The 22883-nt window shown below is 55.7% G+C and overlaps 1 protein-coding gene across 1 annotated transcript in view; it reads right to left on the bottom strand.

Moving 5' to 3' along the window:
- The window catches only part of CARMIL3 (capping protein regulator and myosin 1 linker 3), a 40097-nt gene extending 20018 nt beyond the window's left edge, over positions 1-20079 (bottom strand). The window contains exons 1-5 of the mRNA XM_077315963.1: positions 19280-20079; positions 7017-7111; positions 1262-1312; positions 1073-1132; positions 842-963 (exon numbers count right to left, since the gene is read on the bottom strand). Of these exons, the coding sequence (XP_077172078.1) occupies positions 842-963; positions 1073-1132; positions 1262-1312; positions 7017-7111; positions 19280-19664 (713 nt within the window). The 5' untranslated portion in view covers positions 19665-20079. The remainder of the gene's footprint in view (positions 1-841; positions 964-1072; positions 1133-1261; positions 1313-7016; positions 7112-19279) is intronic.
- Between the last annotated feature and the right edge of the window lie 2804 nt (positions 20080-22883).

Consider the following 22883-nt stretch of genomic DNA (forward strand, 5'->3'; position numbering starts at 1 on the left):
ACTGCTCCCGTGTTTTCCGTAGCAACCAGCTCTTGTTTTGATTCGTTCCAGCGTGGTGTCGGGGTTAAGAGCTGTAATCCGGAGAACCGCGCTTGATCCCCCCCACTCTGCCACACGCAACCAGTTGGGTGACCTTGGGCTAGACATCGTTCTCTTAGAGTTGTCCTTGCAGAGCAGTTCTCGCAGAGCTCTCTCCGTCAACAACCTCGCAGGGGGGTTGTTGTGGGGAGAGGAAGGGAAAGGTGCTTGGAAGCCACTTTGGGATTTCTTTGGGTAGTTAAAAGCTGGGTGTTTAAAAAAAAAACAGCTCTTCTTGTCTTTAAACGCTTGCTTTCTCCCCACTGGGGACTCCTAGTGGCTTATAGCGTTCTTCTCTCCTCCATTTGACTCTCACAACAACCCTGTAAGGTAGGTCAGTCCGAAAGTGTGTCATTGGCCCAAGGTTACCCAGCAATTTTCCATGACAGTGAAGATTCTGGACCTCCTAACCTGATAAAGTAATCACCACACCATGCTAAACCCCCCCCCCCATTAGATTTATCTCCCAAAAGCCCCGAGAGAAACCTCTGCAGGTCCCTGTGGTTGCCATCCTCCAGGTAGCACATGGAGATCAAAACAGAGAACGGTTCCTCTGGAGAAAACAGCTGCTTGGCAGGGGGGGGTCATTGTACTCTACTGAGCCCCCCCACCTCCGTCCACAGATCCTGCTTCCCCCAGGAGCCACCCCCAAAATCTCCAGGAATCCCTCGGCCCAGAGTTGGCAACTCTAGCAGATCACGCTATCCTCAACGCCAATCCCTGGAAAGCCCCCAAATTCTCCACACGCCCTCTGCATACTCACACGAAGCCTGGCCTTGGGAATATCTTGCCTAAGGCAGAGTTCACGTGTCTCGTGACCTGGTCGGCGCTCTCCGGGGTGGGGAATTTCAGGCTGTAGGTGGCTTTCTCGGTCTCCACCAGGATCTGGAAGCAGAAGGCAGGGGGGGGGGGGAGGATCGGCCAGTGATCCAGTCTCAGGCCCACGGAATTGCACTGGGCACCCGCAGGGGGTGGGAGAGGCCCAGCTCCTCACCTGGTTGTGGTTCAGGACATTCAGAGCTCGGATCTCCAGCACATTGAAAGAGCTTTCGAGCTGCGGAGCAAACCATAGGCGAGAGAAGGGAGAGTCAAATCGAGGTTTTGGGTCAGGCGCCTGAGCGGCCCCCTCAAAGATGATAGGGTTTAGGATCGCTAGCAGCCTGCCTGCCTTCCTTCAGCTCACCTTTGCTGGTACCTTGAGCCCAAACAGGTAGATGCGCCAGGTGGTTAGGACCTACCAGAAAGGAGAAAATACACACTTGAATGATACTCAACCCTTTGACTTCCACGGGAAAACACGGGGGCACAACTGCAGGGACCAGCTATGCTCGTTCCCCATGCCCCGATGCTGTGAACTATTGGGGCACCAAGGACCCCTCCCCCAGTTGGAAAAAGCCTCCCCCAGCCCCAAATCAGCCTAACACTCATTTCAACCTGGAGCTGGTACATTGCTGATGGGTCTTGAATTTATTTATGCTTAAGCCATTCAGGGTTCTTGTATCTGATTGCTTCTCCCATAAATATAATGCAAAAGAAAACATTCCGGAGGGGCCTCTTGTCCAAGTGACCAGCAGCAGCTTCGATATATAAAAGAAGATATTTTCCTGGTGGTCTTGCAAAGAAAGTTCCAGATTCCATTTGGGCTGGTACATCGGCACTGTAGGCTAGCAACTTCTGAAAGTTTAGCCAAAAATTCTACTGCGCTACTTCAAAGGCTCACAAAGACAGGAGAGAGCTGTTGTGTACCCCCCTCTTTACCACCAGAAGAAGACTCAAAGCAGCTGACAATTGCCTTCCCTTCCTCTCCCCACAGCAGACGCCCTGTGGATTAGATGGGGCTGTGAGAGCTCTGAGAGAGCTGCTCTGTGAGAGCAGCTCTAAGTGAACTGTGACTAGCCCAAGGTGGAGGCTGCATGTGGAGGAGGAGTGGGGGAGCAAACCCGGTTCACCAGTTTCGAGGCCACCACCACAACACGATAGCCTTCGTTTCCCATTTCCCCCCAAATGGCTGGAGACGGGGAGGAGAAATCTTTTGGCCTTTGTCTCGAAAAGCCCACTGGCAAGCACTGGGGAAGGGACAGATGGGATGTCAAGGGGGAGGGATGCAGGGGGATAGGAAAGAAGGGGGCTGCTGATGTCCCCTGGGCGACCTTGGAGTGGTGCAACAGGAGAAGCCTCTAGCTTGCAGGGGAGGGAGATGAATTATTCAGCAGCAGGCCCCTTCCTTCCAGCCTCCTTGAAAAGCAGGAGAAGAATTCGGAAGCCTGGTGTTTTCGGCAGCTTTCAGCCACGGGACTTTGTACTGGCGCATCGTCTCTCGGAAGGTGAGCTGGCGAGGGGCTCAGCCTGCAGGGGGGACCTGGAGATCCCCCGGAATTACAGCTCATCTCCAAGCAACAGAGATCACTTGCCCTGGAGAGCCAGTTTGGTGACATGGTCAAGAGCGGCAGCTTCTAATCTGGGTTTGATTCCCTGCTCCTCCACATGCAGCCAGCTGGGTGGCCTTGGGCTAGTCACAGTCCTGTTAAGAGTTGTTCTTGCAGAGCAGTACTCCCAGAACGGTACTCTTGGCCTCATCTACCCCACAAGGTGCCTGTTTTGGGGATAGGAAGGGACGGTGATTGTAAGCTGCTTCCAGACTCCTTCGGGTAGTGAAAAGCGGGGTATATATATTTTAAAAACGCGTTATATATTTCAAAAAGGACTTATACACCCTTGAAGTCCCCAAACTCCACCCACTGCAGGCTGCACCCCTAAAGTTGCCAGGTTTTTCCATTTTCTCCAGGGGCATTGATCTCTGTCGCCTGGAGATGAGCTGTAATTCCAGGGGATCCCCAGATCCCGCCTGGAGGCTGGCATCCCTACCAATAAACCATGAAATGGAATTTGGCTTGCAGAAAATCTGGAACCCACCAGAAAGCGGAACTGAAGCCATTTGCTTCAGCCAAGAGGCTGTGTGCAGGGGAAGGGACGCCCAATGGGAAGTAAAACGACCCAATATGGCATCAATTGACTGGGTACCTCGTCCCGTTCCTGTCTCCCACCTCCCGAATTCATCTCCACAGCTGTTGATGCAATTCCTGCTGAGTGCCCCCTTTGCTCTCACCCCAGAAGGGAACTGTGTGAGTCTCGCCTGGCGTCAGCGAGATCCGAGGAAAACTGCTGGCCTCCGTAATTCCCCGGGAGAGACGCCAATTTGGTCTTCCTCGCTCCCAGAAGCCATGGGGCAGCCTGGCACCAAAGGCAACACGACAGATCCACTTGCCTGCCTGGGCCAAGCACAGGGTTGCTGACAAGAAACATGTCTGAAATCCACGGCCTGGCTCCAAGCTTGCCAACCTCCAGGTGGGGCCTGGAGGGTACCGGAATTACAACCCATCCCCAGACTACAAAATCCAGTTCCCCTGGCAGAAACGGCTGCTTCGGAGGGGAATCTCTATGGCCAGAATGTGGATCTCCAGATGGCCATAGACTACCGTTACCATGAGCCTGCGCCAACATGGCCAACTGGCAGGCGCTCATGGTAATTGTAGTCCATGGACATCTGGAGAGCTCCTGTCTGGCCACCCCTGCTCTATGGTATTGTGCCCTATTGTGATCCCTTCGCTCCCCACTCCGTAGCCCCCCACCCCAAATTGCCAGATATTTCCCAGCCGCAGCATTGGTTAGATCAGCTGGGCTTCCAAGAGCTCTCCGGGCCCCTCACAGGACGGTCGGCCCTGCCAAAGAAGCCAATCTGCGGCCTCTCCCTCATGCGTTCGTTTTTATTTCAAGGCCTGACTTCCCCACCCTCCCAGCACCGTGCGATCAAAGCAGCTTCCCCCTCAAAGGGAGAACCGTCAAAACAAGAACGCCGTTCTGTTTGAACCCCCCACGCGAACACCGCTGAATCGAGCAGTTAAAAGATCTTTCTTTCTTTCTTTAAAAAAAAAATCCTCTTAAAACCTCCTAAAATAAATAAAAAAGGGCTCGGCGGAGAATAGAGCAGTCTGCACCGTGACTCTGCAGGGGCAGAGAAATTAGACGAGCCCGCGAGAACGGTGGCATCGGAAGCCTGGCATGGTGTTAACATTAAACAATCCAAGAAGAGTCAAATCGGTGACAAAGGCAGCAAGAAAAGGAATCCTTGCCCAAGGGAAAACCGGAGGGATGGACATTTTCCTCTGTTACCTAAATTCAAACAGAAGACTAAAGTGGCAAGGGGGTCCCACGGCCGAGGGGCGGGGGCAGAAAAGGCCCTGCTGAAGCAGACACCCCGGGGAGGGGTACGGAAAAACCCAGCGGTTCTTCTTGATCTCCAAAATATATTTGTAGTTACGCAAGACCTCAACAGGAAAGACTCGGCATCTCTACAAGCCATCCCCCAAGTCAGGACTCTAGTTTTCCTGCTTGTGCACACACAAGGGACACATGGCTCCTGCTGTAGCTTTGAGCCACAGGGCACTCGGCTCAGGATGGAAACATTGCCCTAACAGTCCAACGGGACCCAGGCTGGATTTTCTCCGTCGGGCTGGGAGTCTGCGTTTGGGAGGAAGCACCACAGGCCACTGAGAGACTAACCCAGGGGGAGTCAAACTGCGGCCCTCCGGATGTCCATGGACTACAATTCCCATGAGCCCCTGCCAGCATTCGCTGGCAGGGGCTCATGGGAACTGTAGTCCATGGACATCCAGAGGGCCGCAGTTTGACTACCACAGATTCGAGACAGCCCTGTAGAAAGGACGCAGCATCCAGGAGCTGGAGCTAAAAGGCCTCAGCATGGGCCCCTGCCCAAAGATGGCCTGAAGCCCAGGTGGGGAGAGCTAATGGGACGATGGACCTCTTGGCTCCGGCCGGACTGCTAATGGTATGAAGGGTGAACGTGTGAGCAAGAGAGAGACGTCAAAGCGATCCCTCTGCAGTTCCTGGCTGCTGCGTCGTCTCTGCTGGGGATGGGGGAGGATGGGATGCACGGATGGGCCCTGGGTTGGCAGATTCCTGGAAATTTTGGAGGAGGGGGTAGAATCTGGAGAGGACCAGGTTTTGGGAAGGAGAAGGAGCTGAGCAGGGCATAAAGCCCTAGACTGTCCTCCCTCTGAAGTAGCCGTTTTCTCCGAGGGAACAGAGCTCCCTATTTGGCAAATCAGTTGACCTTCCGGATCTCCAGGTCCCACCTGGAGGCTGGCAACCCTAGCCCCACAGTATGTCTTTCTGGTGCGTTTTGCCCTTTCATGACCATAAGCAGCAGTTACTTGTTTGTTAATATTCTGCAACTTAATTATTTGTTTGTTGTTATGATGACTTAGCACAGGCAAAGAGGCAAAACGGTTGGGTAATTGTTATATAAATTAACAGATTATTAAACTGAATGGTTACGTTACATTTCATAACACAAATACATCACGTTTGAGCTAATTAACACCCCTATAATGCACGTTGTTAAATTTGGGCATTCTAATGCTTTTAATTTAATTTTTTTTTAAAACCCTGTTATCTTTTGTCAAACAGAAGAGTGAAAAGTCCTTATTACAAGAGAAAAATGCCCAACTGCTTTTTGGGGAAGTTAGCCCCTGGAATGGGCAGGCACAAATAAAATGCAATGAGATACTGCCGCAAACTCCAGGGCTGAGGCATGCAGCTAATAGAGGCAGAACCCTAGCAGTTAATAGTCAGTGCTTAGAATTCGACCTGGAAGAGCTTCGGTCACTAGGCATGATCTTGGGTGACCGCTTCCTGTCATCCACACCAATGAGCCATCTTACTGCCACATTCTGCGCAAGTAGCAGTTCTGAGGCTGTCTTCAAGCACCGCCCCACGTAGAGCAATTTGCAGTAGTCTAGTTGGGGAGTGCTCGTGTGCCTCTGTGCCTCTCGAGGAAGTCCTGGGTGGCTACACAGAAACAGAGGAAGCCAAACCACCTCTGCTGTCTCTTGCCTTCGGGGGTCACCGTAGGTCAGCTACAACGTGACAGTTCATCAAACCTTAGAAGCTAAACAGGGTGGCTGAGGGAGGCCAGGGTGGCCACGAAGAGGCAGGTGGCAGCCTCTGCTCACCGCTTTCCTTGACCTGGCTGGCCACATCTCAGAAGCTGAGTAACGTCAGCCCTGGTTAGAGCTTGGCCGGGAGGCTACCAAGTTGGTCCAGAGGCAACTACCTCAATTTGGCTCCTCCCTTGAAAATCCCACAAGGTCGCTGTAAATTGGTTGTGACTGGATCTCCCCCGCCCCCTGCACCTGCCTGCCTCCTCTCAAATTCCTGGGCTGGCTGAACCCAGCTCCATTCCAGTCTGCCCACCCGAAATGGCCTGGCTTGACTTCTTCTGCGTTTTCCCTTCCTTCCCCATCTCTGGAGAACGGCTCCCTCTCTGCTGCCTGCCCTGACCCTGGTTCTCACCCACCTCCCGTTTCAGCCAAGAACCCCCCCCCCCACTCTCCGAGGCCCAGGCACACACAGGGTGCTTTTGTGTCTGTGGCATGACCCCCTCCCTCAGCTGAGCCCCCACCCACCCCTCGCCACGACCCGAGATTTTGCTGCCAGTAGCAACTTGGCCAACTCTGACCTAATTTGAGAGAACAGACTCCGAAAGCTGCAGAAAGGCAGAGGAAAGAGGAGACGGGAGGGGAGGAGAAGGGATGCCAGCTAAGGCTGCCCGCCCCAGGTGGGAGGAGAGGAAGGGAGGAAGAGTTCTTGCTGTGTGACCCAAACTCTCAACTTCTTTTCAAAATGCAACACTTTTCATTTGCAAGGTGCCTACCGAGATGGACAGCAGGTTTCAACAGGAGGAAGGGGATCACGTCGAGGACCAAGCGAGCAAGAGAGGCGAGTGGAGGGAGGTGCGTCTCCATCTTGGGAGGGACAGGCGTCTGTGACTTGGGCAGGGAGATCTCACCTGGCCCAGCCCCCCAGCCACGCCACGCCCCCCCCCCCCCCCAGCTCCCAGGGCCCAAGACGGTTCTCACCAGCACTCGATCTTCGGTTTTCTTGGGTTTGGTTTCTAGCTTCACCCTCACCAGGAGGTGGGTGGGAGGCCGGTTCAGGGACTTCCGGATGCTGTCTGCAAAGGATGGGCTGAGGTTAGAGCAGGCAGTAAAGGATGATTTCCCAAGTCAACCCTAAATGTCCAGTCCTGGCAGCAGAGTCTGCATGATGGCTTCGGCTTGGAGGAGGGGAACGGAAGAGAGGACAAGACGGAGGTCCTCTGAACATGTGCAAAGCAATTCGTCTCAGAACCACTTAATTCGTGTTGGCCTCATGGCGTCACTTCTGGGAGCAGGGGGTGTGGTACCCCCACCTCTCTAGGAACCCCCCAAAGCAGGCATCTTCCTCCAGGGGGACTGATCTCTGTTGCCCGGAGAGGAGTTCTAATTCCAGGAGATCTCCAGGCCCAACCTGGAGGTGGCAACCCTAAAGACTATCTCCCTAAAACTGTAGGGACGAAGGCCTGGAAGTTAAACCGGACTCTGACGAAGCTGCCTCATGCGCGCTCGAAAACAACCTCAACTCCGCCGACGTTGGTGCTCTGAATCATTTGCACGCCTCAGCCAAGCCGAGAGCATGTGGATGAAAACACACCCGGGAATGTTTTGCTTCCGCTCACAAAGCCCGCAGGGTAAACTGAGGCCACTGTTCCTCTCTGCCATGTGTGAGCTGGGGGGGGGGAGTATGGGCCTGCTGGAAACTGGGGTGAAGTATCAGAGGCGACAGGCCCCGGCGAGGTGACGGATCGATCCTGACAGTCAAGGCCGTGCAAACCCACTCCCGCGAGGAAAGGTGACAGAGCCACACACACACACACACACACACACACACACCCCAGTTGGCCTCTCAGCGGTTGTCACGACTGACTCGATGGTCCACGAGAGCCAGCCGAGTCCACCTGAGGTCCAGATGCACCTACCTGAGCTAGTCAAGCCAGCTAATCAACCCCACCAAGCCATGCGCTGTGCTGCCCCGACATGCAGAGCGCAGTGGAACAGCAGGCGGCTCGCGCCAGTGAGCCCAACCACGTACTCCTGGGGAAGGAAGCCCGAGTAAAAAACATCTCCCCTCCCCCAAATCTCCAGGAATTTCCCAAGCCGGTGTTGGCAACTCTACCAAGCGTATTTGGCCAGTTCACAGCTGAAGAGGCAGTGCGGGGCTTCTAGAGCTGGGGAACCTTTTGAGAAAGAGAAACGAATCTCTGTGTGGCCTCAGCCCTTCCCCACAGCGGTTGGGAAAGCCTCCAGGCCGCTGTGGCTGAAGCGGTGTTATCGGAGACTGGCCTGCGGAGCCCCGGCAATCCAACGTCTCTCTTATCCGGGATGGTTTTTCTTCGTTTTTCGAGAGATTGACACAAAAACACGCAGAAACCAAAACTGCCACAAATGCTGATGTGCTGGAGGAGGGAAACTGGACTGGGATCCAGACCGCGACCGGATGCCCGCAAAAGCCAAAGGGGGCGGAAGTGGGAGGCCGTTTACAGAAAAAGGGGGCGTTCCGCCACTCCCCCGCTCCCCTCGATGGAGTCAGGGGGGCCTTGAACACAAGCACCTCATCAAAGGCAATACAAGGTCTCTTGTTAGGGAGCATTCCTCAACTGAGGAGCTACTACTCCCAGAATTCCCTTGGAGGAAGCTAGACCAGCGCATGTCTGGATGCCCATGCAAAAGCCCTACCTGAGCCTGTTCCCTGCCTAAGAACACCTGGCAGGCGGTAAACAGTGTCAGAGGACAAACCTTGTGCCCCGGGCACCGTGCTGGGGTATCCTGGATTAAACCCTGGATTGAGGGTTGGGTGTTCCAAAGCAAAGGAAGCAATTTATTAATTAACAGATGGAAATAGTCCATTTGGGTTTTTTTACAGGGAAAACCACCTAGGATAATCCACATGACATTCATTAGGATTAGACTCGCCACCTTTCTCCAAATCTGTCTAGCCGTTATCACGCACCCCTGCATGAGTCAGCGATCTGGCCTCAGATCTTCCGTTCGGCCTCCTCTGGGGCGTTTGGATTCTACCAGCAGGTCTCTGCATTAGGCCCAAGTGGGTCATTTGCTCCTGATGTAGAAACACAGCCCAGTGGGTTGCTTTCTGAGGAGTCTGCCCGTTGGCTCTCTGCACGAGCCCCGATGCATCCAGAGTTAGGAACCAGGGCTTTCAGCAAAAGGAAGCCCAGCCACTCCGGGGGAAAGGGGAAGTGAAGTCCATTTTTAGGCCTCCGCATTGGTTTTTCCTGTCTGAGTTGGGCTGTTGGGCAAGAGAAACCTCACAGCTGAGGAAGTTTGAGATGAGGCAACAGGGCGGCCTTTCCCCACTCTCTGACACCCCATCAGCCCCCACCCGCACAGCCTCGCCCGCTCCATAAAACCAAAAGACCCCCCTAGAGCCACCTTTGGCAAATTTGTGTTCAGCCGGATGAGAGGATTTAAATCTCGCTTTGGTCAGGAGCCACATTAATATTGCATGCGTGTAAGAGAGAGGGAGACAGACAGAGAAATAAATGCGAGGGACGGTTCTCTGGTGTTTTGGGCATCTGCATTTCCTGAATGCTCCTAGCACCTCCCTGGGTAGCGGGCTGTGCTTTGGGTTCCGGATGGCATCGCCATGAATTATTCGGTCCCACTGGCACGCTGGAGGAGGAGTGTGGGAGGGAGGCCTTGGATCTTGCAGGTCTCCGTCTCGGGCATGGAAGCACACGCTCACGGATCAATTAGGAGAGAGCCGACTGGCTGAGAAGTCCTTTTGCTTTATTTATCGACTTCCACTCACACGCCCTGCCTGATCCGGGGTTCTGTCGCTGTCCAGGCCCGGGCAGTGAGAAAGGGAGGTTGGATTCACGCTGCGCTTCCCCTGTTTTCTCAGCACGTTGGAGGCCTCTCATCTGGAGAAGCGGGTTCAATTCCCCACTCCTCCTCCACAGGCAGCCAGCTGGGTGGTCCCAATCACTCCTCCCTAGTTTCCTTCGGCCACCTCCTACCTGATCTCTCGCCCACTTTTTCCTGTACATCCAGGGTTGCCAACCTCCAGGAAGGGCCTGGAGATCACTCGGAATTATCTCCATGAAGACGGTTCCGAAGAGCAGCCGTGTGAGTGTGCAGCGGCACAACTAGATCCGCGTCCGGAGCGCTCTAGAGAATGAGGTTTTCTGGGCAGAAGGTTTAGACGCATCAACACCCTCTTTGTTGGATATCCGACGAAGGGAGCTTCGACTGTCACCCCGAAAACGCTGTCAATCTTTGTGGTACTACTGTCTTCGAATCTACCTGATCTCTGGACAAGACCAATTTCCCCTTTGTAGGGCAGATTCTGTGAGGTCCCTCCCCAAGATCTACCCCAAAACTCCAGGAAATTCTACAACCTGGAGTTGCAACCTGATGCCCACCCTCTCTCTCTCTCTCTCCCGCAATACTTTCATTAAGGAACTAAACCAGACCTCAATGAAGCATCCCTCCGGACCAGATTCGGCTTCCATCCAGGGCTGACCTGATGCCCTCAGGATGGCCCCAAGCAGGTGGAGCTTTAGCAACCCTCTCGCTGGCAGCTGGGAATTCAGGGGCCTCGTGCTCCTGGGCTGCTCCAGGCTGGCCTCTCTTCCCCAGAGCGGCTCCAAGCCCCTGTGGGCCCAGCACCACATCAAGGCCTGATTCGTTCTATAAATTAATTATGCGCCAGGTGAAGGAATGTTTCCTTAGGGGTTGAACCTGTGCGTGGGGTTGTTTGGGGAGAGAGGGAAACTCTCTCTGGCTTCTCCCTTGCGTGTGGGCACACAGCACCTAGTCTGGCAGAGGCTCCCCTCCCCCCCCCGCTCTCGAGTTTTTACTAAGGGAAAAGGGTCCCCAATTACCTTGAGCAAAGGTTTAGTCATAGTTTATCTCTATAGGGGTCTGTTTTTCCAACGTCCACAGTTCTCCCTGAGCTCTAGCCTATACATGTCACAAGCGGAAGCGGTAGAGTCCTTTAGCAGTGGGATGGACTGTACCGCTTCACCCCAAAGGTGCAGAACTCCTTGTGTTTGGGCGGGAGGGGAAATTAGCTCCTTGCAAGCAGGAAACACAGAACGCACCAGCCTCCCCCCACACAGGGTGCTCCGAATGGAGCAGGACTGCTCACTCTGTTTCACGGGCGGCAAAGTGCCGGGCTGTGCCCCCCAACAGATCACGGCTTGAGCCCGCCTCTTTCGAGCTGCATCTCCCTCCTTTTTATTTACTCTCCAGAGTGCGTTGAGCATGAGAAACCACCAAAAGAAAGTGTGACATTCTGTTCACACATGTGCAAGGGGTGCCAGAGCCATAGACTTCCACCCTGGTTTATGAATGGACTGAATCCTAGGCAGGGTTGACTCACTTCACGTGTGCTGTTGGGCTCTGGGCGGCACTACCGAGGGGGAAGGTGCTTCTGAGCATGCACAGAGAAACTTTCCCTGCACCACTGAGAAGCCCACACACCTCTAAGATTGGCCTCTCGGTAGGCCTGGCCTTCAATGTCTCTCATTCCCCAAACAGAGGGATAGGCTTTATCCGAAGGGGGGGGGTGTGGCTCAGTGGAACAGCCCCTGCTTTGTGTGCAGAAGGTCCCAGGTTCGAATCTTGGAATATCCAGTTAAAAGGACCAGGCAGGAGATAGCATGAAGGATCGCAGCCTGAGTCCTTGGAGAGCTGCTGCCAATCTGAGTAGAGAATTGATGGCTTGTGTCTGTTCGTGGGGGAGGAATATTCTAGGGAGGGACTGTGGCTCTGTGGTAGAACACCTGCTTGGCACACGGAAGGTCCCGGGTTCAATCCTGGACACCTCCAGTAGAAGTACCCTCAGGTAGCAGGTGACACAAAAGGCTCAGGCTCGGGAAGAGCTGCTACCAGCCTGAGCAGACAATACCAACCTTGGTGGACCAGTCGTCTGATTCAGCAGAAGGCAGCTCCATGCATGAGGTCAGGTATGCGCCAGGGGTTGTGCCACCCCCAGTAACAGGGAACAAAGCCCACAACTTTGAGCCTTGCGCAAGGCCGCTAGTGGTGTGCGTATCTTTGTGCAATCCCGTGCATGGCGGGGAGGAAGTGTGATGTTTTCTACCAGAGGATGGAGAGTCCAGGTGCGCTTGGGGTTTTCGCAGGCACAGCCGGACAGCAGACAGGCTGCCGGCTCCTGCAAAGTAGCCGCCTCGCTCTTGACCCAAGGTCATTCTTCCTAGTTCCCCGACAAGGGAAGAGGCCGAACTGAGTGCGCTGGAGAGAGAAAGCCAGCGTGTGGGCCAAATATTCCGGTGGAGGGAAGTCAGTGAGGAGGGAGAAGAGGCCCTGATGGATCCGGCTACTAAGAAGGAAGCTTGTCTCCCAGGTGGCTCCACAGGGGGACTGTCACGGGTATGGGACAGAGGTTTGTTTTTGAGGCCTTCCCAAAGATCAGGGGTGGCCAAACTGTGGCTCTCCAGATGTCCAGATGTCGCAACGCTGGCAGAGGCTCATGGGAATTGTAGTCCAGGGACATCTGGAGAGCCACAATTTGGTCACCGCTGCCACAGATGAAGGAGGAACAAAGTGTCAGCACGGTGTAGCAGTGAGTGACAGGGAGGGGACGCCAGTTCAAATCTCCACTCTGCCCCAGAAGCCGGCTGGGTGACGCTAGGCCCCTCACGGCCCAATCTACTTCGCAGGGGAGTTGTTCATATAACAGCGACGAGGTAAAGCTATTGTAGGGTTCTCGGGGAGCAGGCCAAGGTAGAAATGACGCGACAACGGCAATACAGACAGAGCGAGAAAAGAAAACCCAGACAGGAGGCTAGCGTGCATGAAAGTTGGCATGAGCCAATACAACCGAGCCGGAAGACATTTCTGGGGAACGGTCAGGCCTGTGGCTCCACACGCATGTGTGCCTCTCCTCTGGAGACGCTTCACAGGTGTGTGTTTTCTCCTCCGCACAGGGATACCGCCGCCCCCTCCGATGCGCACGCTCCCAATGGTGCCGATACATCCCCTTCCTTCCCCTACAGAGCGCAGGCATCCCCCTTCAAAAGAGGGGCTCGGAGGCCAGGTGGAGAGGGGAGGAAGGAGGAGAGCCAGGAAGTGGTGTGTGTGTGTGTGTGCATGGGGGGGGGGGACCAGCATCCACGGCAATCTCTGCCTCTCTCACGCACACAAACCCCCTCCACAGCCTCGGGAGACAGCCCATTACCCGGCAAGCAATAAACCACCGGCAGCAGCGCAAGGTGGAGTCCTGGCAGATAAACAGCTCCCACATCCCAAGCTGCAGGCTGGAAATATTGCCCCCCTGCTGTGGCGAACCCCCTTCCCCCCCCCCCCCATCACGGCACCAAGCCCAGGAGTCCGGGCCTTCCCCAGGCACGGCCTCGCCTTTCCCTCCTCCCCAGCCCCCCCCTCTTTTCCCGGGGGACCATTAAAAGATGAAAGGATGGAGGAGAGAAAGGGGTGGGCCGAGGGGGGCGGGGTGTAAGGACCATGGACAGAGGGGGAGGGCAGGGACGCCAACATTTGGGGCTGGGGGGGGAGGGAAGGAGGCAGACTGTTTGCTTGGGAGGAAGGCAGGGAAAGGGTTGGGATGGGGGGGGAGTAAGGCCATTATTGGCCCAAAATGGGGAAGGGGAGACATGAAAGCGAGCCCCCCCCCCTTCAGCTCTCAGGTGGGGAAAAGCAGAGCAGAGGGCAGAGGAGCAACTGCCCTGGACTGGGGGGGTGGGGGGTCTGTGGAACGAACAAGCCCTGGGGGGGGGGGGTCTTTGATGCTGGGGTTCAGTGGGCAAATTCGACCCTGTCCCCTAATTTTTGGAAGGGTGGGGCAGGTGACTAACTCCTGAGAATTGCAGGGTGTCTATTGGGGGGTGGGAGACGAGGATACGGGGGAATGTCCCCCCTACTCCCGCCCAACCCTGGGAAAGGGGTTTGGGGAGGGGGAGGCATTCACCTGTCCTAGCGGGGTGGTGAGGAAGGGACCCCCCCCCCCCTCCGCAGGCCATCTTGCCTGGCCCGGGGGCCACAGTGGATCTTAGATGAGGAATGAAGCAGGGGGAGGGGGGCAGAGAAATGGGATTGGGGGTCCGGGGCAGCAACCCTGTGAATTTGGGGTGGGGGTGGGGGTGGATTTCTCTTGGGAGGGGGTCCATCCACCTGGATGCGGGGGTGGGGAGGCCATCTAGCCCGGGGCCGAGGGGGGGCACTGGGAGGGGGGAGCCCCTTCCTGCAGGGGTGCCGCCGGGGGAGGCAAGCCCGGGGTGGTGGGAGAAGGGGCGCTTCTCCGAGGGGCGCCGCCGGGCGGTGCAGGGCGAGGGATGCCGCGGTGGCGGCGACGGCGGCGGCTGCAGCCCCTCCGGAGGCGTCTCCCTCCCGCTCCCGCTCCCGCTGCCCTCCCGCCTCCTCCCGCTCCCTCCCGGGCGGCGCCTACCTTGCAGCTCCCGGGCGACCTCCCCTCCGGCCTGGGCCATGGCAGCTGCGGCAGGAGCCGGCACATGCCCGCCTGGGCGGCAGCGGGGGCGGCGGCGGAGCGAGCCAAGGAGGATGCGCAGCCTCCGCCTCCCCCCGCCCGCCCGCCCGCCTGCCTCGACGCTGCCTTGGCGCGCCCCGGGGACCGGCCGGCCGGGAGGGGAGGAGGGAGGGGGAGGGCGGGGCAGGGAGGGGCCCGGCGGGGTGGGAGGGAGGGAGGGGCCCGGCTGAGCCTCCCGCCCCCTGAGCCCCGCGATTGCAAGCGGCTGCGGGCAGAGACCTCCGGGGCCGTCGTGAGCCGCCTGGCTGGGCGCGCGGTTGCAGAGGGAAGGCGGCGCAGAAATGTGCCGAGTAAACCACCAGCGCTGGGAGGCGCAGCAGCAGGAGGAGGTGTTCTCATGACTATGACTATTCATATTCTGCCCCTCAAGTTCTTGGGAATCGCAGCGGCGGCATCGCCCTTCCCATAGAATCACAACGTTGGAAGGGGCCTCCTGGGTCATCTAGTCCAACCCGCTGCACGATGCAGGACACTCACAACCCTCTCGCTCCTCCGCTGTCACCTGCCACTGGAACCTGTTGTAGAAATGAGCTGCTGCTGTTGTTGTAATTCAAGACCTCACCGAGTTCTTGGGAGCTGCTGCTTAAAAGAGGCAGGACCCAGACTGAAAGAGGCACCATCCATGGTGTTGGGGAGCTGTGGGGCAAGCCCTGCGTGGGTTCTCCCCACTCACATGGTTTGGGGCCTCTGGTTTGCGTCCCCCTCTCTCTGGGTTTCACTTCTCTCCTTCCTCCGCCACTTCCTCTCCTACAAACCCTCCGCCAGACCACAAAGACACGCCCCACCGAGGACTGGAAATCCACAAGGGCCAGCCCAGGCAAAGCCCGGGACCCCAGAGGCGACACAGGAGGCAGTCTGATGCATCCCGGCTTCGAGCCGCTTTCTCCTCGGGATCTCGCCCCTCCTTTCCTTTGCCTTGAGCAGAAGAGCCACAGGGTGGGGCGGAAGCGGCCTCTGAACACCCAAAGGGGAAGTGCAGAACATGGGCCGTGGCTCGGTGGCACGCCGAAAGTCCCAGCTTCAAAGAAGCAGGTAATCGAGGGTAGGAAAGTCCTCTGCCGGAGACCAGCCTGAGTAGACCACACTGCCCTGTGAAGGTACCACCGCCTTCAAGCAGGAAGCAGAGAGCATGAAAGATCTTCACGCCAGCAACTCGGGCCCTGTCCTGGGTGCTTGTCTGGTGGCATCATCTGGAGGCGTTCGGCTTGCCCTTGGAAGACCCTCTCGGAGCCAGAAGCAAAGACTTGAACCAAAAGCCAAGAATTTTTTTGTGTGTGTTAGGAGACCTCTAGTGGAGGCTCCATTTCCCTTCCTGGCTTGGTTCAGAGATGTCCAGATGGGGTTAACTCGGCGGTCCAAAATGCCTTGAAACGAATCCTGCTGGCTTAAGTGGAATGAGAGATCGAGACCAGTGTCTTCTTCCTACGTTGTACGTGGACAGATGCTGCCAGGAACTTGGCCCAAGCTCTAACCACATCCAGGCTAAACGACTACAGTGCGTTCTTCGTGGAACTTCTGGGGTCCGTGGAAAGCGCCAGCTATAATTTTGCAATCCGGTTGTGGTCTAGGGCCAGAATGTTTGGAGGCCCGTCTGCTGCCCTCTGAACCTGCCCAGTTACTGAGGTCGTGGAGGCCTGGCTCTTTGGTCCACGGTTTGGTGGATGCCTTTCCAGTGGTGGCATCTCAACTGTGGAATACTTGCACCACAGAGAGTTGACCAGAATCGAATGTGAAGGAATGGACTCTCAAGCCCTCCTGTTCCTTCAGGTTGATCCCTGGGAGGTCAGGAAACCTCATGGCCATCTCAGGTGTCTCTTTGTTGGCAAAGGCCCTTCCCCTCCCTCCCAGGAGTTATCAAAAAACTGCCATCATCGGCAACTCTGAGAGTATCTCCCACTAAAAGGATTCACACTTTTCGCATTCGGTGCCTGCATTCCTCGGCCTAGTTGCTCTGCCACCCACTTTGCCCCTATAAATATAAGTACCTTTTCTTCTTCAGTAATCTCAGGGCTCTCTCAGCCTCACCCACCTCACAGGGTTGTTGCGGGGAGAGGAAAGGGAAGGAGATTGTAAGCTGCTTTGAGACTCCTTCGGGGAGAGAAAAGCGGCATAGAAGAACCAACTCTTCTTCTTCTTACTGTTGATTTTTTAAAATGAGATTTTAACATGTGATTCGTGCTTGCTCAGTAGGGTGGCAGGGAGGAAATGAAAGTGGGAAATTCGGTTGTGGTGACCTGACATCATTTTCAGGGTGGCTTGGGAAGTGACATCACAGCACCCTTGATTCAGAGAAAAGCAGCATGACATCACTTCTTGGTCCATTCCCAAAACAACATGTACATGTTCTACAGACTGTTTTATGTATGGTTCTCTGTTATAATGTAAACCGCCCTGAGCCTCCGGGGAGGACGGTATAGAAGTATGATAAACAAATAAACAAACAAACAAACAAACAAACAAACTGCACAGCGCTGGTACAACAGCACCCCCTCATATCGTTCCCCCCCCCAAACTCCAGCTTAAATATTTAAATGCCGGTTACCAGCTCCCTACCTGGGGGTACTCATTTTCTTTCAATCTAGGCTATTTATTGAACAAAGTCTGAGTTCAGTGGAACTTTGAAAAACAACACACTTTAATTCTGGGCATAAGCTTTTGTGAACATGCATGCTTCTTCAGATACCTCTGAGTACGCACCCAGAATTATGCCCAGAATTAAATTTTGTGGGCCTTCAAGGTGCCACTGAACTAGAGAAACCAGTCCGAGGGGGGACGTGGGCATCTCCTGAAATTATAGCTCATCTCCAGACTAAAGAGTCAGTTCCCCTGGAGAAAATGGCTGCTTGGGAGGGGGACTCAGGGATGCCAGCCTCCAGGAGGGACCTGGGGACCCCCTGAAATTATAGCTTTTCTCCAGACTAAATAGGTCAGTCCCCGTGGAGCAGAAAGGCTGCTTTGGAAGGTAAATAGAGAAGCAAGCCTGCAGGTGGGCCTTTGAAATTCCCTGGAATTATAGCTCATCTGCAGGTCAAAGAGGTCAGTTCCCCTGGAGAAAATGTCTACTTTGAAGGGGGAATTAGGGATGCCAGCCTCCAGGCGGGACCTGGGGACCCCCTGAAATTATGGCTCACCTCCAGACTAAAGCCGCTCTTTCCCCCAAAGTGGCTTACAGAAATGTGCAAAACCAAACAGGATTAAGCAGTGAAACGAAAATAAGCAAGACAAAATAAAACCAACCTACATGGGTCCTTGTCCACTGAGCTGGCCAGGAGAAGGGGTAAGATGTGTGAGGGGGGCCCTCTCCCCCAGGAAATTGGGGGGCGAGGGGGTGGCTGGAATGCCAGACTGCAGGGGGGGAAACAGCCCTGTGGTTAGAGCTCTTACATGCTGCTATGAACCAGGTTTTTCTGGGAAGTCTCCCCTCGGGAACTGCTACTTATTTGGGTTGCCAACTCCAGGCTCCTTGACCTGAAACCAGCTTTTTGCTCAGAATTAAAACTCAACTGCACCTCCTTTTTAGAGTATGCCCAAGAACCCCTTATTGGAGTGACTGACACCCCCGTTGTGTCTGCTTATTGGAAAAGAGGCCTGAAGCAGCGACTCATGCAGAGAGGCGACCGGGAAACCTCCTGGCAGGCGAAAAAAAGCCCCTGCTGCTTCCCGAAATCTTTCACGCACACCCCTCTGCACCGAGCACAACTGCATTAGCTAATCCCCCGCTGCTGCCAGGCGGGAGCCAATTTGCAGGAGAAAAGGCCAGATCATGCAGAGCCCCAGCGGGCAGCCTCCTCTGTGGGCAGGAACCTTTTCATTACTTCATTAAGGCAGATTTGGCTCTCTCCGCCCTCCCAGAGCGCCGGGCTCCCCGTCAATCCCCTCTCGGCCACCGGGGGGCGGTCGCATCGCCCCCTGCGCCGGCTCCGCTTCCTCGATCCAGCCTCCCCTCGCTCCGCTTCCCGTCTGGCTCTCTTCCACCGCGGGGTCCGCGCACAGAGGGGGGATCGCAGGTGAGGCCCTGGGGATCCTTGTGCAATGCGGGGCCCGGAAGCGCCTGCCTGCCTGCCGACGGGCGGGGCGGGGAAGCAGGTGGGGGTTTCTAGCAAGGGAGGGGCTTGCAATGCCTTTTGCAACGCGGGGCAAACTTCCTGGCGGGCAAGGCGCGGATCGGGGCCCATTCCCGGGCGGGCGAGTGACCGCTGCGCTTTGCAGGCGCGCCCGGACTCCGGAGCCGGGCAGAGTCCGAAGGAGGCGGGTCCGGCGGCCGCGATGCTCCGCGCCCTCGCCGCCCCCGCGCAGCCCGGCCGCCCTCTGCGCCGCGTCCTCAGCATGGCCGCCACCGCCGGACGCCCCCGCGGGAGCCTCGCCGACAAGGTGGCCCTGGTCACCGCCTCCACCGACGGGTGAGTCGGCCCGCGGCCCGCGGCCAGGGCCGCCTCTTGCAGGCGGGGTGGGGGTCGTCCCCGGCCCCGGGGGGAGCGGGTCTGTGCTCCCCGATTGGAGGCGCGGCTTCAGTTCGGATCCTGCTGAAGGGCAGGGATCAGCTGCTTGGGATAAGCTTCCACCAAACGCTGCTCATTTTGCCCCCGAGCGGCTTACCTTCCTCGCTCCCGTTTTACGCGCACGACGGCCCCGCAAGGTAGGTCAGCCTACGACGGAGGCGAGGTCAGCCTGTGGCAGAGGAACAGTCAAACCTCACAGTTGCGCTGGAACACAACTTTAATAAATTAGGTTTATACAAAGCAGGGAGTCTCCTTACCAGAGAGGCTCCGTCCCCGAATCAATTCCGGCCAGGACCCTGCTGCTCTTTCTGGTCGTGTGGCCCGGGTAACGTTATTCCCCCTTTTGGCTGGGTTTTGACAAGGATCGGCTATGCGATCGCCCACCGCCTCGGCCGGGATGGAGCTCACGTGGTCGTGAGCAGCCGAAAACAAGCCAACGTGGACCGGGCCGTGGCGGAGCTGCAGAAGGAGAACCTGAGCGTGTCCGGGTTGGTGTGTCACGTGGGGAAGGCCGGAGACAGGCAGCGCCTGATCGATGCGGTGAGCATGTGCTACGTTGAGGCTCCGTGTGGAAAGACCTTTGTATGTCGGGACACCAAAGCCCCTCGAGGGCAAGGATTTAGGGGCCCCTTCGCCAGACATATTCTAATGCCAGGGGGGACAACTGACCAGTCGTGGGCCACAAAATGCCATCAGTGTGTCCAGCCCATGCAGGAAGGGGGCGTAACAGTGCGCCCCTATAACTGATCCCAGAATCTTCAGCAACGGGTGAAAATTCAGTGGAGATTGTGCAGGAGTTTTGCAGGCGGAGGCAATATTGGGCATTGAGACATTCTGCCCTTGTGCTATGAGGCCAGCTGGCCTTCCTCCTGTCCCAGACCTTTCCTCAACCAGGCCACGGAAGGTCCTGGAGGTCGCTAGAGGGTACATTCCGGGCTGGCAACATTTGCGCCCCTCAGCTGGCATACACATGTTCAAGAGCAACCAGGGATCAACCGACTGTGGGCCTCTAAGTGTGCATGTGGAAAATGCCACATCCAGTTAGACCTGCCGGAGACCTAACTGCTTGTGGCAAATCCACCTCCAGCCGATTAGGGGCAGAGTTTAAGCCAGCGGACAGGCCTGAGTTGTGGGTCCTCTTCTCATTTCATGACTGGGAATAAGCGCTCCATGCTCCATGCTCCAGCAAGCCTCCATGCTCCAGCCGCAGTTCGGCCTTTTCCCAGTTTGCTGCTTCCGTAGGTTTCCGAGAGGGTTGAAGGGGCAACGTCCCTGTTGGCGCAGGTGCGGACTGGGGTGGGCAGTCCAGGACTACAAAAGAGTCCAAAGTGCAGGAATGTGGGAGGGAGGGAGCCGAAGGACGCATTGGCGTGAAATTTCGTGATCTTTGGAAACCACGTTCAGTTTTATTTTGAAACAGAACACAGTGGGGGGGGGTTATTGAACCCCTACTCTTTTTTCCCCTCCTTATTAATAATATTAGGAATTTAAAAATCCAACCGAAAGGAAGAAAATAACAAGAGAGAAAAGACTTTTCCTACCGGTGACAATTAGAAATCAAACTGATATCCGTTATGCTGTGTTAATACATAAAACGTTCAAAACCACTTCCCCCCCCCTGAATTCCATATTTTTTCCCTTCCTGAAACCCATAAATCATAATTTCGTTTTTGCTCAGTCTATAGAGGGTTTTCGACTAGTTACAAATACCATCATTATTTTCTAATTAAAATAGTAAAGTAAGACGGTCCCACCAATTCTGCCCTCTTTTTCAGACATTTGACTGTTCTCCGAGTCCATGTCATGTTTAAAAGTAATTGTCTAAAAGTCAAACCTAGCAGGAGAACTTATTCCCCTCACAAATATGAAGGAAAAATTGTGTGTGTGTGTGGGGAGGGATTTGCAGCAATTAAACAGGAGGGGGAGGGAAATCAGCCAGTTCCCCCCCTTCAAAATGTGTCTACAAAATCCTACAGAAAAAGGAAAATCTGGTTTAAAGGAGAGACTAATCCTGATTCAGGGGTTCTGGGGACGGGCCGCTGCTCTGTGGTAGCGAACCTGCTCAGCACGCAGAAGGTCCCAGGTTCAATCCCCGGCATCTCCAGGTCAAAAGGGACCAAGCAGCAGTTGTTGGGAAAGACCTCTACCGAACACCCTGGAAAACACGGAACCTGATAGACCAGCTTTTCTTGCTGTTGAGAAACTCCTTAAACGTTCTTCAGGCTTCAAGCAACCCCAGAAGTGGCGCAATCATGTAGAATGTGGTGGGAAGCCTAGCTGTGTACATGTCCACCTGGGTCCCTCCCCTTCCCACCCCCACCAGGCACGCCTTTGGCTATTTTGGGAGAGGGTGGGTGGGTCAACGTGATCACAGATGGTCCTATCACCCGATAAATGTTTAACAAATTATACACACACACAATTAATTAACTCCCACCCGTTCGGGGCCTGAGCCAAGGCGGGCAAGGGCCAAGGCGGGCAAGGGTATTGTGCATCAGGCTGGCTTGATGGGGCTGTGCCGTCCTAAAATTCTGCTCTCCCTCTTTAGGCCCTTGAGCGCTACGGGGGCATCGACATCTTGGTGTCCAACGCGGCCGTGAACCCGTTTTTCGGCAGCACCCTTGACGCCCCGGACGACGTGTGGGACAAGGTGTGAGAATTCGGGAGGGCCCCTGTTTGCACCCGGAGGAGTTCTGTGAGGGAAAAGAGGGGAGCGTTAGACAAAAGCCTTGCTTGGGTTTCATCCCTGTGAGGGACAACGATAGGCAAGCGAAGCTTTTCCCAGACGGGAGAGAAGCCTCCGGGGCTGATAAACAAGATGGCGGCCACAGGAAAGGAAGCGCAAAAGTCGCATTCCAGGAGAGAGGATGCGTGGATCCACTCCGCTCATGAAGCCCAATCAGACAGGTTGGCCTGCAGCAAAGCTTTGTGGGAAATATAGCCCACCTCAGGCCACGGACGGTCGCCATGCCTGCTCACAGAAGGTGGCTTGTGACCGAAAGGACAGAGTGTCCGAACACACCCCATAACCTCTTCTTGTCGTGGTGGGCATCAACCCCCTCCCCTGTTTCAGGCTTGGCAGGCCTTTAGGGGGTCCCAGGCCCACCCACTCAGCAGATTTCTCTGTGGGGTTACCACCTCTGGTTTGGGGACGTCCTTGAGATTCGGAGGGGGGCGTCCGGAGAGGGAACCCATAGGATTCAATGCCAAAGGGTCCACCGTCTATAGCTGAAGACGAGATAAGTTGTAATTGCAGGAGCCCCATTACTCCGCTTCCTTTTTTCCTCTCTCTCTTTCTCAGATCCTGGATATCAACGTCAAGGCCACAGCTCTGCTAGTCAAACTCGTGGTGCCTCACATGGAGAAGAGGGGGTGAGATCCAGCGGGCAGGCCAAGGGAAGCTGGACTGTGGCCCACTCGCCCCCCATTACATCCTCATTTCCTTCCCAATCTCTGATCCATGCCCTCCACCTGACAGAACTCTAGGGCAGGGGTAGTCAACCTGTGGTCCCTGCCAGGTGGCAGGGGCTCATGGGAATTGTAGTCCATGGACATCTGGAGGACCACAGGTTGACTACCCCTGCTCTAGGGGACAAAGATGAGGTGGCTTCTGTAGCGGGCATGCTAGGACCAAAATACAGTGGTGGTCATGGGGAAAGAGGGCGATGGAAGGGAGGACTGTGAAGACGGGGGGCAAAGACGGAGAGTGCCATGAGCCGAATCTTTCTCCTTTCCTCCCTTTCAGGGGTGGCTCCATCGTCATAGTTTCCTCGATCGCCGCATATTCTCCGTTCCCGGTGAGTCAGCCATGGTCTGGCCCTGCTGGACTGTCCTTTAGGGCCTAGAATTTCTTCCTCTCTT

Source organism: Paroedura picta, chromosome 16 (assembly GCF_049243985.1).
Source record: "Paroedura picta isolate Pp20150507F chromosome 16, Ppicta_v3.0, whole genome shotgun sequence".
NCBI lineage: Eukaryota > Metazoa > Chordata > Lepidosauria > Squamata > Gekkonidae > Paroedura > Paroedura picta.